The following is an 18,739-nucleotide window of genomic DNA, read 5'->3' as shown; positions in this document are numbered from 1 at the left end:
AATAACTTTATTATTACTTTATTGGGTAACTTTATTACCCAAGAGATTTTTAAAATCGTACCTCTCCCTCACAAAGAAGACAGTGTCTGTTGTTGGAATTCAGTCAAATGTGTCTTTCTTTTGCCCATTTCTAGATGAATTTCACAGGTTTACTGAAATATATCCAGACTTTGCTGAGGAATATTTATATCCCGATCAAATGGAAACTGGAAGCTCCTTGGACGCTCCTGCCCCCAATGGCCTCTGTACAGATTTCAGCCCAGAAACTGTGGAAGAGAGGAGAACCCGTCTACAAAAGAAAATGGATTAATTTTAACCATTTCCTCATCCTCTTCTGGTGAGAGGAGTATGTTTTGTCTTGGGCTCTTCATAGTCACACAGTTGTATATGACCTGAAGGATGTGAGAGAAAGGTGCCTGTGTGTGAGTGCATGTATGAGTGTGTGAGTGTGTAGATGATTTTACTGCATTAATGAGCATCTTCAGGCTTGCTGTTGGGAAGGTATTGTTTTTCCATCAGTATCTTGGAAAGTAAAGAATGTAAATGAACTTTAATTTCTGTACTTAAAAAGAAGATGCTTGCGTATTTATATTCCATTGTTTAGTTCCATGTACAAAGTGTCCTACAAAGTGTGCATGTGTAAAGAATACTGTAGCTCCTATGGTGTCAAGTGCACTTCGGTGATTAGTGTTATCCCTATTTAGGGAATTGTTTTGGGGGTCAAGTTTTGCTTTTCTTTTTCACATGGATGGCTCTGTTGACTGCTAGCTGTTGACGGCTATCTTCTGAGCAAGGCAAGTGTGGCTTGGACCCTTTTGTTTTCATTTCATTAAATAGTTAAAGGAAGAAAAGTATGCAAAAAATGTTTCAACTAAGGATTTTTTAAATTATTTTCGGGTCTTTCAGTCCATGGTAACATCAATATGGATAAGGGGAATTGTTCCCTGGGTTGTGTGCAATCTGTGCTAAAATTATTACAGTTCCGTAATTTAGATTCTGCAGAATTCCATTTTTTAAAATAAATAATACAAATCAGGTACATTTCCACATTTGCATATGGCTGCTCTCTCAGTACATTGGGAAAGACAAAGAAGTATACAGGAAACACATTGATCTGATTCCTGGAAATGTAGATCATTTTTCTCCATCTCCTTATGCCAACCCAAAAACATATCTTGAGGTTTAGAAACCCATAATTAAAAAATTGAAAGTCAAATTCTTTGGATGTTGAATTCTGGATTAAATTGTGATTTCTGTACTAATGAGTTTGATAACAGAATATGCACAGCCCTGGTCATTTCCTTCTTTCTTCCATTGATGTTCCATTTGGATTTACAAGGCAAGGATAGTTAAAATAGGTTTGTTTGTTTTTTAAAGACAGCTTCAAAAGATAGGGCTTTTTGCACACAAAAAGTAATACATAATAGATACTGAACAGGCATAAAATAAACATCTGTTAACCTCAGAAATCCAAAATATTCCTTAAAATTATCCAAAAAGGTTTAAAATTCCACCTCTTTGAATTTTCAGAGAAATGTGATCCTGCTTTTCTATTGTTCCCTGCTTTTTTAATGGCTCTTTAGTAAGAGGTGTGCCTCTTTTGCATATAACATTAAAGCAGAATTAAGTTATTCATGAACTAACTGGCATAATTCCTGGGCGTTTACATATCTTGCCTCCTTTAACCCTCCAGTTCCAACATGGCACAGCCTGACATGACTTCTGAGTTGCGTTGCGTTTCACTGTATAGAGTTTTCAAAGACAGACATGTTAATCCCACTCTCAGTACTTCCATACTAAGTGTTTACTCTGCAGTTGCCACTATTTATTCACTTGTGTTTTACAGGGTGATTGCCTTATATCATCAGATCGTTGCAACTATAGTGCCCTTTCTCAATTGTTCCCCATTTCTTTTGGGAGCTCACAAAATACAACTTATTAAAAAAAAGGAGAGCAGTACGTCTCCATAGGTATACATCATCTCTTAAAACAACTACCTCTGGATTACTGAAGTGATATGACCTTGTTTACTAACTCGTTCACACTATCAAGGTTACCAGTCAGCAGCCTAGCAGCCAAATGTTTACCAACTAAAGCTTCTGAATTCTCATTAAAGGTAAACCCATGGAGATGTAGACCATGAAGACACACAGTATTGCTAAAGCGTGGATTCCAGTTACCAAATTATGTCAGTTCAAGAAATGTTGCAATGGTACACTAAATAGAGTTGTACAAAAGGATCACTTCCTATCTGGTTTTTCAGGGAACCCCACTAAAGTAGATTGAATCCCATTCTCCCACTCAAACTTTCTACTGTTCAGCAGCATGTTTATTTTGTTATGATTTAATTTCAGATTATCAAATCCAGACACATGTTATGGTCCTAACTGCTTCTCTACTGTTAGGTGACAAGGAGCAGTGCAGCTGAATCATAAGCATATTGGTAGCACCTGACTTCAGAGTATCAAATTATCTCCCCCAGCAGATTCATATAGATCAGTGGTTCCCAACCTGTGGGTCCCCAGATGTTTTGGCCTTCAACTCCCAAAAATCCTAACAGCTGATAAACTGGCTTGGATTTCTGGGAGTTGTAGGCCAAAACACCTGGAGACCCACAGGTTGAGAACCACTGGTATAGATATTGAATTACATGGGGTACAAAATAAAACCATGCAGGAGGGACAACCCGTTCCTATAAAGAGACATTAATTCTTAACTCCAACATTATTTCTATGCTGGTAGAATTAAGGACCACACAAACATAATATAGCCTTCAACACTCCATTTGTGTTGTCCATATCTTTGAGATCTACAAGCTTGAAAAGAATTCCACGTAATAGGACAAGTACTTGCAAGAGTTTCTTCAATGTCAATTGCCCCAAGTCTGGAGTCCAAGTCAAGTTGAACCTGATCAGTGTCATCCATGAAAAATCAAGCCCACTGTTCAAATTGAGCTACCAAATGTTTTGGCATCTCCTCTCCAGTTCTCTCTTGAATGAGCCATCTTAGCATGCACAGTAGAAAAGCAGTAGTGAAAGTGAGCTGCATTTGGCACTGTGAAAGTACAATTGATATCCTTGCTTTCCACCTTCCATCTCACTTGTACCGCATAACATATGCTAGTGGCAGGCCTCTTCTAGTTGCTTGAAAGCAGCAATTACACCCAGGTGCCTGTCCTTCCTCTAGGACAGCGATCCGCAAATTCTGGACTTCCAGGTGTTTTAGACCTCCGTTTGGAAGACTAGAGTTTGGGAATCACTGCTCTAGAACTATCATAAGACTGAAAGAACTTTCTTTTTTAATGGAGTTTTAATTTAAACTAAACAAAATATTCTAAAGCAAACTAAATGAAGTGTTTATTTACATGCCTGCTCTGTCTAGAGACAAAAGTCCTATTTGCTGTGCATAAAGGGACCAGAAACCATTCCAAATCTGAAGATTCGTGCAAATAGTCCTGGTGAAGCTGGTAAAGTAGTGTATATCAAGATAGGGACCAAAGAATCCAACACTACTTTTGTTATTTTTTAAAAAGTTGTTATGATCACTTCAGTTCTTCTGCTGTTAGTGGGAACAGCTTTTGATTAATTCCAATTGTTTGTGGGATGATGACTATGATATAGAGTCCTACTTGAATAACGGTCACAGCATTTTTATACTTCCCTCTGTTGTTTAAATTAATTTTAATGTAGGATCTTTCATTGACTTTTAAAACCATACAATATTACTATTTACATGCAGTAGCACGATGGCTGTTGGCTGCTATCAAGTTGAAACTTTTTACTATTGAAAAATTGCTTAGACTCCACAATCTTTTGGTTTTGTGAGACATGTGGAGTAAGAATAACTCTGTAGTTTTCTTCATGGAATGCTTTTGGAATATTCCCTGACCCTTTGTGTTGAGCAGCAGGATTGGAAGGGATTTTCTGCTTGGATCCTTGGGAACATGAGTCAAGCACTCCATTTGATCAGGGATCCTAATAGAAGAAACCATGTGGGAAATTCAGCTTGCCTGTATATGAATGCGAGCAGACTGCCCCATCAGATCTCCCTGTTGAATGAAGGCAAGGGTTGAATGAAGGCAAGAGTGGGCAGATGCATTGGCAGGAGTGGGAAAAACAGCTCCACTGCCCGGCTCATCAGGCAAATATTCAGAGTTATATAGAAACTATATACGTATAGAGCTATATATGTCTATACAGAATCCAAAATGTGTACCATATCCTTTATTTGGAAATTATATGGGTAGGATGGGAATTGGAAATGGCAGATTAAGGCTATATTCAATAGACTGCCTATTGAGTAAGCCCCAGAATGATGCTTATCCACCCTCCTACTCACATTCCCAAATTGAGTTATAGACTGAGCTTCATGACAGCATGGATAATCATTTGCAGAGATTAATCCTAGGGTAATTTTATCTAAGACTTTATATGTGAATTTAGGTTTTGTTTTTTATCCCTGTCAGTGAGCTGAATGAGCCACAGCAAAGTTTTGGTCCTTGAACCCGAAGGCTGAGATTGCCTTCCCAAATTAATACGTTCTGACTTTAAACACCTCAGAATTCCAACCACCATTCATTATTCTCAATCATACATTCTAATATTTAATGAATTAACTGATTGCTGGCCTACACATAGCCAGAATTATGCTATCTGCACACGAGGAAGGAAACATGTGTAGGGATGCTCCTATCCACCCACTGCTGATTTACAGGCTTGGAAAACAAAACAAAAAAAGGGGAGAAGATGGGAATGGAGTATTATGGAGCTGAATACGGATGATACCTTGAGCAAGATCTCTGTAGATGCCACATGTATCTAATCTTAGAAATCTGAAATAGTTATTGGTGTCACTCTTTAGCAACACAGTTATGGCAAGTACCATTCTCTGGTATATATATAAGTGCCGTGTGATACTAGAGGAAGTGGGAAAGCCTCTCAAGTTCAGCTGTGAAAGGAGAGGGGGGCTCCACTGTCTGGTTCATTACATTGGCCTGTCGGTGGTAGGAGCATTCTCCATATCTAAAAAACCTTAATGTATATGCCAGACGCTATAAGAAGAATCCTTCATGAAGGGGCACAAAGAACTTTCCAAACACTTTGTAGAGCCAAGAATAGCATCTATATTTATAGTAGGAAAACAATGGTTAATGATGCAAGAGAGTCTCAAAAAGGAAACATATTTACTGACCTCTAACTGTACTGCTTCTCCATTTCACTAAATTCCTCAGAAGAGCAAAACAGTGATGACTAAGCCCAGGACTTATGACACATTTCTTAACTCTTCTCTGAAAGCCTTTTCCCCAGAGGTCTAACTGCATAAGAGTCACTCATAAGTCAGGACGATGTTCTCTTCTTCAAGCTGTCTCTGAAGTATGAGAAAACTTGCTTCTTTCCAAGATTAGTTTTCCTGACTTTGTCAGATCATTTTCTTCCAATAAGTTATCATTTATTTCTCTTTCTGTGCATCTCTTGATTACTTCTTGAGCTTGTTTTCTAAAAGCCAGTGACTCATCTTTTGAATTTATTTGTTTTTTGTTTCAATATCATATACATTTGATAGTAAAACAAAGAATGAAGCTGTTTTAACATCAAAGAAATTTGAATTTGAAACAGCTTCATCCTTAAATGCAATCTGCCTAAGATTGTTTTCTTTGCTATCACAGTTTTGTGTCTATAGGTCAGCTTTGATTTTTGGCAACCCTATGAACAAAAGACCTCCAAAAGCCCTGGTCAGAAACAGTCTTGCTCAGGTCTTGACATCTCTGGGCCCTGGCTTCCTATTTTAAATGTTACCATCTGTAATGCAGTTTTCCTCTTTTCTTGCTGCCTTCTCTTTTTTATTTATTCACACATCTTGACTTTTTCAAGGCTATTTGCATAAAGCCTATTTGAAAAGCTGACATCTGGCAAGCTCTGATTCAGATTGAACAGATCCCGGAAAACCATCATTTGAACCTTAATCATGTGTTATTTGCATACAGCTATTTGTGTGGTGACGCGCAAGTAGGTCCCACCCTTGACACTTCATCTTTGGCTTAGCCTCAAACTCTACTATTTTTGTCTTTAATACGGTCATCTGTGATTTCCTGGTTAGGCTGTGTATACCAACTCAGCATATTGCTTTCTCATCTAAGAAGGAACAAATTTATAGAGCTGGACATTTGTTTGGGATTTGCTTTCAAGTTCAAATACAATCTTAGCAGACACAAACTCTATAAGAGAATAAAAATGAGGCATTAAAAGAATTGTCAGGAAAAGTGAATCCTTAAAAACACATTTTTGTATATAGAACTGTAATGAAATGAAAGTCCAAACAAAATGGATAATTGTTCATTCTGATATATTCCTGAAATGGACACTATAATATTAGAATACACAAAATGTCTACTTCTTCATCTGTTAGCATTTTCCCTCTTCTTAAAGGTTAGCCCAAGTATTTTACTAGTGTGATGATAAAAATGCTCAAAAGAATAACACAGGCCTTCAAAATTGAAGTTCATTAAAATATATTTTTAAAATGCATCGTGGGTTTATGGGAATTTGGTGTCCTAAATCCTCAAATAACAGCAGATTTGCTCCATCATGTACAGTTTTTATTTTGTAATGGGGTGGAGTAAGAGTTCTTTGGGAAGTAAAGAGTAAACACTAAGAAAGGTGTTGAAGTCTATTAGACTTTTAAAACAATTTAATTCGCTGATATAAAACACAAAATCAATTAAAAACCACTAAAACAAACCCCATTGGAACTTCAACATCCACATGTAATCAAAATTGGGAAATAATGGAATTGATAAGTTTATCAAATTTGTGAAAGTATTGTGTGTGGAATGACATTTGTAATATCAAGGGAAAACCACTTTGAGTCCCTTCAGGGGTGAGAAAGGCAGTATATAAATACTGTAAATAAATAAATACAAATTTAAAAATATTTAGCACCCAAAAATGCATTTAAAACATCTACTATATTGGAGGAGGGGATTCATCAAAGCTCTGTGTTATTGGCTAGCATAACATAATGTAGGAAAATATCATTTTCGCTATATTTCAGCAAATAATTTGTGGATAGAGACCATTTCAGTTGTTTGGTGTCATGGTGGCACAGCGGGTTAAACTGCTAAGCTGTAGAATTTGCTGAGCTGAAGTTCAAAACCATGGGACAGGGTGAGCTCCCATTTTTAGCTCCAGCTTCTGCCAACGTAGCAGTTTGAAAACATGCAAATGTGAGTAGAGCAATAGGCACCACCTTGGCAGGAAGGTAATAGCGCTCCATGCTGTCATGCTGGCCACATGACCTTGGAGGTGTCTACGGACAACGCAGGCTCTTCGACTTAGAAATGGAGATGAGCACCACCCCCTAGAGTTGGATTCAACTAGACTTAATATCAAGGGGAAACCTTTACCTAACATTTTATTGTTTGTTTAATGGAGCCTGTTTTGTTTATTTTATTTGATATGTTTTATTCCTTATTGCAGATTACTTAGTTTCGCAATAATAATTTAAATGAATTTTAGATGCAGGAGTATGCAAATTGATCCATTAGTTCCTTTGATGATCAAGGCCATATTACTTTAATAATTGAAAATTATGTGCCAGCTTTTGAAGACAGTACAGCGTCTTTGAGAATGCAAATTAGAACAATTCATCGTCATTCGATACTGCATACATTATCACTATCAGATGTAACACATACCACTCAGACAGGCTTTAAAAATGCTTGGCAAAGATTAAAAATCTAGATCAGAAGTGTCAAAACTTGTGCCCCTTCAGGTGTTTGGATGTCAGCTCCCAGAATTTCTGGCCATTTGAAAAGCTGGCTAGGGCTTCTGAGAATTGGAAGCCCAAACATCTGGCTAGTTTATCAGGATCATGCTTTAGGGTAGGCTTACATAACAATGTTCATCATGTGTTAAGTGCAGCTGGTACTTGAGGACCAATTGGTACACTTTTTAAGGTGCTAAAACACCTTGAAAGCAAAATCAGCTTATATTTTGTGTCCAACTTTAATAATATGGTAGACCACTTATTGTAGTGAGTCTTCATTATCACTAAATCTAATCCAGTCTAAGCCAATATTAGGTTATACATAATAAATTTTCCAATTATTTTTGGCCTCTACGTTGCTATTTAGGAAAATTGACAAAGTAGAACTTTTTCACTTTTGACATTTTTAGCAATGTTGTAACCCACACCCACCACGAGGAGTGGCTGGTAAGAAATAAAATTATTAGTATTATATTAAAATATTCAGATAGAAGCTAAAACTTACATTATAATATGAGACATTTACTGCATCTCCCAAACAAAAATGTCCAGATATGTGAAGCTGAAGTAACTTAAAACCTAACCTTTCCATAATATGTAGTGATAAATCCCAAGTGTAGTATACTAAATAAATATTACTGTGTCCTCTTTCCACCTGAAAGTGTTGTAGTCCAAAATATTCTCCATCTATTTTTCTCTTCTGATTATAACATTTAGAAGACCTGAATATTGCAAAGTCATGAAACACAATTACTTTGCTCTAAAGCCAATCAGTAGTCTAAACTAGAATAGATTTAAACTGAATCATGAGTCAAAACTTACATGCATCCCATTGATTCTACTCTAGTTGAGAGTAGCAATTAGATTAGGCTTTTTAGTCTCTCCTTCATTATGTCTTTATACTTTGCTGGTTATATTATTGTACTATGGTATAAAATAACTTTGTTTTTAGATCTGTCTTCTTCCAGTTGCATGTGTATGCCATTGCATTATTATATTTATTTCTGAGACTTGACTGTTCCTGTTAACCATCTAACACAGGCTACTTTTCCCAAGTAAAGAGAAGTTTTACACACACCATTTGCCAATGTTTTCAACCTACAGAAATACATATGACAAGGTGGTATTATAGAGAGCCTGTTACCCCTTAAGCTTGATCCTCAGTTTGTTTAGAAAGTGACAAATGACCTTAAGCAGTAATCTCAAGCGTCTGATTTCAGTCCTCCAGGCCTGATCTGTGCAATGGAAATGCCCAATTTAGTCCATGGAAGTTCTCACCCCTCACCCCACAAAGAGGGAACCTTGAGGTCACTAATGGAAGTTAACAGTGGAGGCTTAACCCACACATGATCCTACTCCGAATGACAAGTGCTGTGCATCAAGCTCAGTGTTTGCAGCAGATGGCTGAGTACGCAACCTCTCCAAAAGAAGAGGAAAGGCAACCGTAAATTTAGCCAGCTCCTCCAAAAACCATCTGAATGTACTTCCCTCCTCTTCCCTCCATCCTAGAAAATATTATTAGGACAGATACTGCTATAAATGAAACTGCATTTCTTTACACCTCGAACTATCCATTAGATTTTTACAAAAATCTAATGTTGCTTCCTTGTTCAAGCCTCTTACTAAGAACCTTAGCAAAATCAGTTGAGGTAAACAAAGGGCAGGAAGATTATCTCGCAATATAGAAGGATTAAATCTCCTTTGCTTCTCTTGCCTTTTTGAAGCTTCTTTTAAAGGCTTGCTACTTAAGGCGCCAGCGTCCGGATAAAGATGCCAAGGTGGCAGTCCATGACAAAGAAAGTGTAATATTGCAAGATAGATAATTGTCTATTCGCTAAAATCCAAAAGCTATGTGGGATTACCTTCAGAACGTGAATTTGACTCAGATTTTCTAACTTTAGGACTCCTTGCTTTCTTAGCACTGCCTCAAAGATTTCTCTGATTGTGGTTTCTCATCCTTGATATACATGTCTATAAGCTGTAAGTGTTTCAGCTTTTCTTAACCATAAAAAGAAGCAAGCAGTGATCAATTCTTTTAATTCTTTGCAGGCTTTTCTTTTGAATGTGAGAATCTTAGTAGGGATTTTTTTTACCCTAAAAATGCAAAAGGGAAAAAATTATACTTAAGGAAAGAGTTTGCTGTCTACTCAAGATACCTTTTTACAGCTTTCCTATTTATACTACTTCTTGTCTATATGGTAGGGATACAGAGCTCTTCATACTGATCTTATGGGTTTCTGCCCTTTGGTGCGCAAATGAGCATTTTGCCTACCTTTACTGTGTGAACAGCAACCTATCAACAAAATGCAAAGTGAAGTCAAAATTGTTATGAGCCCTGCAGATTGAAACCACATCAAAGTGGAACTCTGCCATATATGAATCACTCCTCCAAATCAAACTTTAAAATGCACTCAAAAACTATTTCGTTTCTGAATTAATTTATCACACAATACAACCTCTCTGAAGTCTGTTAGTTTGGGTTCATTTACATTTTATCAAGGAGGAAGTTTTTTAGGTAGGTATGGAGTATTCTTTCATACATGGTCCTGCCTTACTGTCATCCCACGCTATCCCTCTGAACTGTAGGAAGTGGAGAGGCTTTTAGCAATGGGCTTTCTGCGTGGTCAGAAGTTCTTAATGCTTTATAACATTCCTTTATATTCCTTTGCATATTTGTATAACTAAGAGAGAGACCTCTAGTCACCTGGCTTTCATTTTTTTCAGAGCTCGGCACTGAACTTCATCAGTGGGTGACTTAATTTTCTTGACTTCAGAATTTTGTAGCAAAAAGTCAAGACTATGATCAGGAGTCCAGGGCTTTGATAGCATGAACTCTAAAGCAGTCATGGGAACTATAATTTTAAAGGCACTTTCTCATATGTAGCTATGTCCTGGCAACTACCTCTTCTTCTGTAGACATGTGTATTTTCAGTTTTACTGTTAAATACCTCTACTGCAATTTAAATAAAAGCAAACCAGGGCTGATAGAATGATTCACCTGCAAACACACCTTGGTTAAGGGAATTAAATATTTTTTAAAGAAACTGGACATGCGTGAGTGGATGGAGCTTCTGTACAACATAAAACGATTTGACAAAATATGGGTGTTTTAGAAATAGCTCTTTGAAAACAAAACCTTAATATCTTTCAACACATCAAACATAGAAATGAGACCAACATTGAAGCTGTGTTGATGATGACAAACAGCTAGAAACAGAAGTTATCCCACAATCTGTAATGGTGGAAAAGAACTGAAATGTATGTTTGACCATGCATCAAATATTGAAAAGTCCTGCATTTCAGACAGTGAAGGGACAAAACCTTGAAAGCTTGTATTGTCCACATATCTTGTCTCAAATGCTGAAAATCAGTCTAGATTCCTCCTGGAGATCAGGTATATAATAAGCCAGCATAATTTTAAAAAGGAAAGAGAAAAAAAATATTATTTTGAATGGATTCAGGTAGTTGTGGTCAATAAAACTGAGTTCTGTTTACATTAACCCAAGCCACCTTGGGTCTCATGCCAGGAAAAAGACGGGATATGAATAAAGATTGTACCTTATTTCTGTGGTTACTTGTAAGTGATTAAGGCGGTTGAAGTAATGATGGTTATGTGTGAGAACTTTAATATGTAACTAGCTCCTCCTAAACCAGTTCAGAAATGTATAACTTAAGGACCAACGCTGGGCAACTATAACAGTGAGCCTATACATCTACTAGCTTTGTATGAAGTACTTTATAACTTCTAAGTTACAGCAATTGATTAAAACTATCTCCGAGATCACTGTAGTGGCACCATTTTTATATCTTTTTTCTAATTCCATAGGCATTGAGAACAAGTATTTATTTTGAGGAAGGCGTTACAAAATTAAATCACTAATTGAGAATGTTTTTTTAAAAAAACTTCTACAATTGTTGCTTGTTTCAGTTCAAGCTGGGACGACTTGTTTATACATTTTGTCTAGCATTACTACATTTCTAAACTTTTTTTAAAGAAAGAAAGTAGTTTTCAAGACCACTTTGCTACTTCTGTACCCAATGTAGATCACTGCCTAACGACAACATAACAGCAACAATCTTATACATGCTCACCTAGGAGTATATGCTATTAAACTCAGTGAGCTGAGATGTACAGGATTGTATGGTAGATCTTTAACTGGACCAATAATAACCATTGCTGAGTTGAAAATATATATTTCCAGACTGTGGTACTTGATGAGGGAATCACTAAGTTAGACTTCAGCAACAGTTACAACAATGTTATACATTCCATGGCAATCAATGCTACTGAATTAAGCCTCTCTGTAATTAACAAGGAGAAAAACAGTCTGCTTCTGGGGACAGTTTTTAATGCTGTATCTTTGCGTTGTATGACGCATGATTATATTGTACTGATTAAGCTAAAAAATGTGAAATCCATATTATTTATGATGCAAATGTACTTTTCCCACTCGATTTCTGTTGTGTACATGTATATGTTTGTTCATTATAAAGGCAATGACATTCCACATAAAAACGTCTATGAGCTAGATGGATTGGCAGCAAAATGCCCAACTTTCTCCTGCTGGCAAACAAATGTTGGATGAGGACAGGATGTCATCTGTTCTGTTTATCCCACCTCTTAAGCTATGATATCATGTTAGCACTGTGTGCACCAGTCCAACAGTGCAAGTCTAGTCATGTTTCAGTGCTGAAATGTTTCATTTTGTAGTCTTGACTTTGAAGTAATCTTTCAAAGAATGTTGTTATTGTTGTTATTATTTTGTACATTGTCGCAAGTTTATACAGTCTGACCATACCTGATATCAGTACTATACTATCCACTAATTTCCTAAAGGAAATACCTCACTTTGAGCAATCTCTTTTTGTAACTGTCACATGATTGGAATTCTGTGTCTTTGTTACTGACTGTAAAGTGCTATAAAACCGAGCCAAGGAACAAAATAATACTGGCTTTTATGGTTTACTGTTATGAGACATGCTGATTTCCTTAAAATAAATCTGGTGTGTTTGTAGAAAATCATCAAAGTGTTTCCTGTCATTTATGCACTAGAGAATTCCTGCTCGTTTTGACCATTTGAGTATTATCTTTTTCAACACCGTGGATTTCTATAAATATGGAAAGATCTTAAAATAGGGAAGGAGCTGCTAAAACATTTGCTTTTCTTTTGTGTGTGTGTTATTTTAGGGTTGTGATGTAACTCTTTGAATCAACAACCATAACATAGTTTGGCAGATTATAATTTCTGGAGACCTTGGTAGATCTTTTCTTGTTTCACAGAAAGAAAATCATGAAGAGAGTATATTTTTAACTTTGTGATCAGGACTGACAAAATCTACTCACTGTTGTACTCCTGGCTCTGGGATGGCTGGTTATAAGTGGTATCTGAAGATGTTATGTCCTGTAAAGGGAAATTTCTATACTAGTGCAATTTATTGTCATATATCTAGACTTGGAATATAAATACCTGGGTTGATGTCCTGTTTTGCCCCAGAAACAGCCTTACAAGGGTTAAGCAACTAAAAAAGCTTTACTTCAGCAAAATGATACTACTGTAACAAACAGCAGCAAAGGAACAGAAGGTAAATCCCAAAAGTAAAGCAAAAGTCTTACATCAAACATGAAACAAGAGTGTTTGGCAAAAAGTATTTGTGAGACACTAGCAGACGCTGGAGCTGCAAGCAAGGAAACCAGAGCACAAAAACACTAAGTAGAACGGTTGCTGCCAGCATTGACTACTTGCTTTACTGCTCTTTCATAGCCTTCAAGTTACCAGCACAGTTCCTAGAGCAAGGTTTGATTGCTCAGCATCCTTGTAGCAATTCTAGCTGAACTTCTCCTTTCTTGTTTCACCCGTCAGCGTTTCTGAAACAGAACTGGCAACATGTTTTCCTTGCCCTCTTCTTCCTCAACACTTGGCCCCAAATTCCCAACTCCTACATCTTCAGCCTCCTGTTCTAACCTCCTCCTTCTCAGATGAGGAGTACACAACAGTTGACTTCTCTCAGAGTGGAAAACAGTAAGTCACTAGATCAGGTATAGGCAAACTTCAGCCCTCCAGGTGTTTTAGACTTCAGTTCCTACCACCTGTGAGGAATTGTGGGAGTTGAAGTCCAAAACACCTGGAGGGCCAAAGTTTGCCCATGCCTACACTAGATGTTTTTGGTCTCTCCTCAGCAATGGCAATGCAGCTGAGTGATACATTCCAGGTCCATCTAGAGCACTGCTTCTTAAACTGTAAATCCTTGGCCCAAATTGGGTCTCCTCAGCTCAAAGATGGGGACCCTCCAAAAACGGCAACAGGAAAAGGTTTCTGAATGCCACCTAGTGTTTGTTTTAGACATTTACACAAATTTGTGATGCAATCTTTATAGTAGACTCTGCAGAAGATGCTTCAGCTTAACGCCACAAAAAGGAAAATCAGACTGTTTAAGCAAGCCTTGCAAATGCAGGTTTGTTATCATCAATGTTTGATTACATACCTGTTTTATATATCTATATACCTGGGGTATGTCAGAATTATTTGGGCAGAGAGGGGATCATGGGTGGAAAAAGTTTAAGAAACCCTGATCTTGAGAACTACTGTTAATCATCCCAAACCTGATTACTTCTGTACCAGCCAGTTTGAAAACCACAGAAAAGTCCAGTACAACTCAACTGCAATTTGCTTTTAGCTCTACCACTGAAATCCATGGATGTCTACAATTTGCTTTCAGCTCTTCCAATGAAAGAAATTTCATTTAATTGTAAAGTATGCGTACAATGACATGATCCTGTTGGTTAAGGATTTACAAGTATCCTATAAAAGTTCTCATAAATTGCACACATATCCTGGATTCAGGTCCCTACTTGCACTGTTGCATATCAAACCACTGCTGTTAAGCTCAATTATGTCATAACCCAAAAACTACACTTAGCATGAAGAAAGGAGGAAACCATGAAAATGAACAAAATCTGATTAGATGTTTTAAAAAAACACCAGAATCAACACAGTAAATAAAGAACACCACTCAGAAACAGGAGAATTCCAGACAGAAAACAATCAAACTGCCAGTTAATGCTTCCCAAACAGAGGATGCCCGCAGGCAACAACAGCCAGGCCACCTCTTTGCAAATACTCTCACTGATTGACTTTGCAGTTGTAATGTTACTCAATGCTAAGCTTGCCAATTGCAACATTCACACTTGCTCCAAACAGACAAGGGTTCTTTATCCCACCCTCCACAGATATATATACACCCCACTTGCCTCATTTCCAACATACCTCTGAACAAAACTCTGAGGGCCCTTCCACATAGCAATATAACCCACAATATCAAGGCAGAAAATCCCACTATATTTGCTTTGAACTGGGTTATCTGAGTTCACACTGCCATATATTTCAGTTCAAAGCAGATAATGTGCGATTTTATTCAGCTGTGTGGAAGGGACCTGAGGGTGCCTGCTGCAGATCCAGGCAAAACTTTAGGAGAGAATGCTACTGGAACATGGCCATACAGTCTGAAAAACTCACAGCGACCCAATGGGAGTATTCCATGTCAGGCTTCTCATCAGACTACAAAACCATGCAACATTGGTGGGTAGTTACAGTATTTATTTATTGCGTCAGAAGCAAATTGAGAATACAGTTATAATGTATAAAAACCACAAAGTTAAACACTTGGTCTTCTGCTCATTTCCTTTTACTGTAACTCATTGCCTCCTCCTGAGAAAAATTCATAATATCACAAAGGATTACCACCACACCTGCTTCATGGGAAATCTGCTACAAAACAGGAGAAGTTTTGTTGAGTTCCAGGGTTAGAAAAGCAGATGGCAAAAAACAGAAGAACGGCCCGCCTCAGGGGAGCGTGATTCCTCCGTCACTGTTTAACATTTACACAAATGACCAGCCACTGCCAGAAAGGACGATTGTGCCATCACCGCTGAAGCAGGGAGCTTTGAAATGGCACAACAGAAGCTCTCTGAAGGTTTAGGTGCTCTTATTGCCTATTACAGGAAAAATCAGGTGATTCCTAATCTATCCAAAATGCAGATGTGTGCTTTTTCTTGTGTTACCTCAGGTGGTTTCTCTGGCTGAAGCCTTTCACAAACTAGCCATGTTTGTGCGATTTCACTCTGGTATGATTTTTCTGATGCCTGATTGACCTTTCTAGCAACATCAAGCTTTTTCCCACAAGAAGAGCACTTGTATGGTCTCCCTTCCCAACGAACCCCAATTGGAGATTTACTTTTCCTTCTTTCCTGCTTTCAGTCCTTGATTTTTATCAAAGCAGGATCCTTCCAAGAACTGTTACAGGAAGGAAGGAAGGAAGGAAGGAAGGAAGGAAGGAAGGAGGGAGGGAGGGAGGGAGGGAGGGAGGGAGGGAGGGAGGGAGGGAGGAGGTATAGAAGGAAGAAAGGAGAGAAAGTGGAGGGAAAAGAAAAAGGAAGGCAGGAAGAAAAGAGGTAGAGAAGGAAGGAGAGAAGGAAAAAATGGAAGGAAAGAAAGGGAGGAAAGGAAAGAAGGAAGGATGGAAGCAAAAAGCGAAGGAAGGAAGGAAAGAGAGAAGGATGAAAGGAGAGAAAGTGGAAGGAAAAGAAAAAAGAAGGCAGGCAGGGAGGAAAGAGATAGAGAAGGAAGGAGAGAAGGAAAGAAAAAAGGAAGGAAAGAGGGAGGGAAGGAAGCAAAAAACGAAAGAAGGAAGGAAAGAGGTAGAGAAGGGAAAAAAGGAGAGAAAGTGGAAGGAAAAGAAAAAGGGAGGCAGGAAGGAAAGAGGTAGAGAAGGAAGGAGAGAAGGGAAGAAAAGGGAAGGAAGGAAAGAAGGAGAGAAGGAAAGACGGAAGGGTGGAAGCAAAAAGTGAAGGAAGGGAAGGAGGAGGTATAGAAGTAAGAAAGGAGAGAAAGTGGAAGGAAAAGAAAAAGGGAGGGAGGGAGGAAAGAGGTAGAGAAGGAAGAAGGGAAGGAAGGAAAGGGAGGGAAGGAAAGAAGGAAGGATGGAAGCAAAAAGTGAAGGAAGGAAGGATGGAAGCAAGAAGTGAAGGAAGGAAGGAAGGAAGGAAGGAAGGAAGGAGAGAAGGAAGAAAGAATGTGGAAGGAAAAGAAAAGGAGAGGCAGGAAGGGAGGAGGTAGAGAAGGAAGGAGAGAAGGAAAGAAAAAAGTGAAGGAAGGGAGGGAGGATGGAAACAAAAAGTGAAGGAAGGGAGGGAGGAGGCATAGAAGGAAGAAAGGAGAGAAAGTGGGAGGAAAAGAAAAAGGCAGGGAGGGAGGAAAGAGGTAGAGAAGGAAGAAGGGAAGGAAGGGAAGGGAGGGAAGGAAGGAAAGAAGGAAGCAAAAAGCAAAGGAAGGAAGGAGAGAAGGAAGAAAGAATGTGGAAGGAAAAGAAAAAGGCAGGAAGGGAAGAGGTAGAGAAGGAAGGAGAGAAGGAAAGAAAAAAGGGAGGGAGGGAGGGAAAGAAGGAAGGAAAGAGAGAAGGAAGGATGGAAGCAAAAAGCGAAGGAAGGAAGGAAGGAGAGGAAGTGGAAGGAAACAATAAAGGACGCCAGGAAGGAAAGAGGTAGAGAAGGAGAGAAGGAAAGAAAAAAGGGAAGGAAAGAAGGAGGGAAGGAAAGAAGGAAAGAGAGAAAGAAAGATGGAAGCAAAAAGGGAAGAAAAGAGGTTGAGAAGGAAGAAGGAAAGAAAAAAGGGAAGAAAGGGAAGAAGGAGGGAAGGAAAGAGAAAGAAGGATGGAAGCAAAAAGGAAGGAAGAAAAGAGGTTGAGAAGGAAGGAGAAGGAAAGAAAAAAGGGAAGAAAGGAAAGAAGGAGGGAAGGAAAGAAGAAAAGAGAGAAAGAAGGATGGAAGCAACAAGGGAAGGAAGGAAAGAGGTAGGGAAGGAAGGAGAGAAGGAAAGAAAAGAAGGAAAGAGGGAGCTCTTAGTATTATATATTATTCTACTGTACTATACCACTATACCGCAATATTATTAGTAATATTACATGTAATATATAATGAGTTGGGCTGAGCTGTGGAGGAGGCTGCATTTCCCGCCCAGCTGGTACCAGTGTGAGAGAACAGGAAATGGCTTTTCCTATTGAAGCGCGCCGAGACTACATTTCCCGGCATGCTCGCGGAGCTGAGAGCGAGAGGGAGGGCAGCAGGCCGGCTCAGCGGACGGCGGTGCCTGGGCTCGCGCTGGGTGTTGGGGCGCATGCGCGGCTGCCTGCTCCTCCTGGGCCTGAGGCGGCGGGTGGTGGATGCCGGCGGCGGGCGCTGCCTTGGCGGCGCGGGGGGGGCCATGCTGCCTCGGCGCAGCTCTCTGACGGGGCTGGCGGTGGGGCTCTTCGCCGTCTACGTGGCGCACACCTGCTGGGTCATGTACGGCATCGTCCACACGCGGCCCTGCCTCGCCGCCAACCGGGAAGGAGCGCCCGGCGGCCACGACGGCTGCATCCGGCCTTACCTGGCGCGCAGGCCCAAGCTCCAGGTGAGGCGCGCGCTCCCCAACTTCCCCCTCCCTCCCTCCCTCCCAACACTGCAGGTTTCAGCACTCTGTAGCATTGAGCCATCGAAGTTGGTGTGCTAATGCAGTGTGGATACAGTCCTAAAAGGTCTTGGCTGGGACCTAGCTTGGGGATGAGGCAGCAGGCCCTTCGCCAGAAAAATAATAATTCGGGAGGGGTTTGAACCTTTTTCCCCCCAGATGACTTTTCAGGCCAGTGTCTCCTGATCTGATCCTGAAATGACCATCATTGTGCAAAGATCCATCCCAGGTCATAGCTCCTGAATCATTGCTCCCTCTTAAAGCCCCTTCGTTTTGCCCACAAAGGACCATAGTTTCCACAACCGGCATAAGCTTCTTTCTGATTTCTTCTTTTATTATCTAGACATTTTCCACAGTGAATTAGTTTTCAGCCAAGCACAAGTTGTCCTGGTGGTGTTCTGTTTTTTTGATGTCTGACAAAAAACTTCGATTGCATTTTCCCATTTCACAAATGGTTTAGCAACCAGTGTACC

At 39.2% G+C, this 18,739-nt stretch overlaps 2 protein-coding genes across 2 annotated transcripts in view; both read left to right on the top strand.

Annotated features, from left to right (window-relative positions):
* The window catches only part of LPCAT1 (lysophosphatidylcholine acyltransferase 1), a 70,008-nt gene extending 57,216 nt beyond the window's left edge, over positions 1-12,792 (top strand). Inside the window, exon 14 of the mRNA XM_060774620.2 lies at positions 135-12,792. Coding sequence (XP_060630603.2) covers positions 135-310 — 176 coding nt within the window. The 3' untranslated portion in view covers positions 311-12,792. The remainder of the gene's footprint in view (positions 1-134) is intronic.
* Positions 12,793-17,917: 5,125 nt separating this feature from the next.
* CLPTM1L (CLPTM1 like) overlaps positions 17,918-18,739 on the top strand; it is a 35,178-nt gene continuing 34,356 nt past the window's right edge. The window contains exon 1 of the mRNA XM_060774621.2: positions 17,918-18,209. Coding sequence (XP_060630604.2) covers positions 17,934-18,209 — 276 coding nt within the window. The 5' untranslated portion in view covers positions 17,918-17,933. The remainder of the gene's footprint in view (positions 18,210-18,739) is intronic.

The sequence above is a fragment of the Anolis sagrei genome, chromosome 4 (assembly GCF_037176765.1).
Source record: "Anolis sagrei isolate rAnoSag1 chromosome 4, rAnoSag1.mat, whole genome shotgun sequence".
NCBI classification, from domain to species: Eukaryota; Metazoa; Chordata; class Lepidosauria; order Squamata; family Dactyloidae; genus Anolis; species Anolis sagrei.
This window is presented reverse-complemented; position numbering and strand designations above follow the sequence as displayed.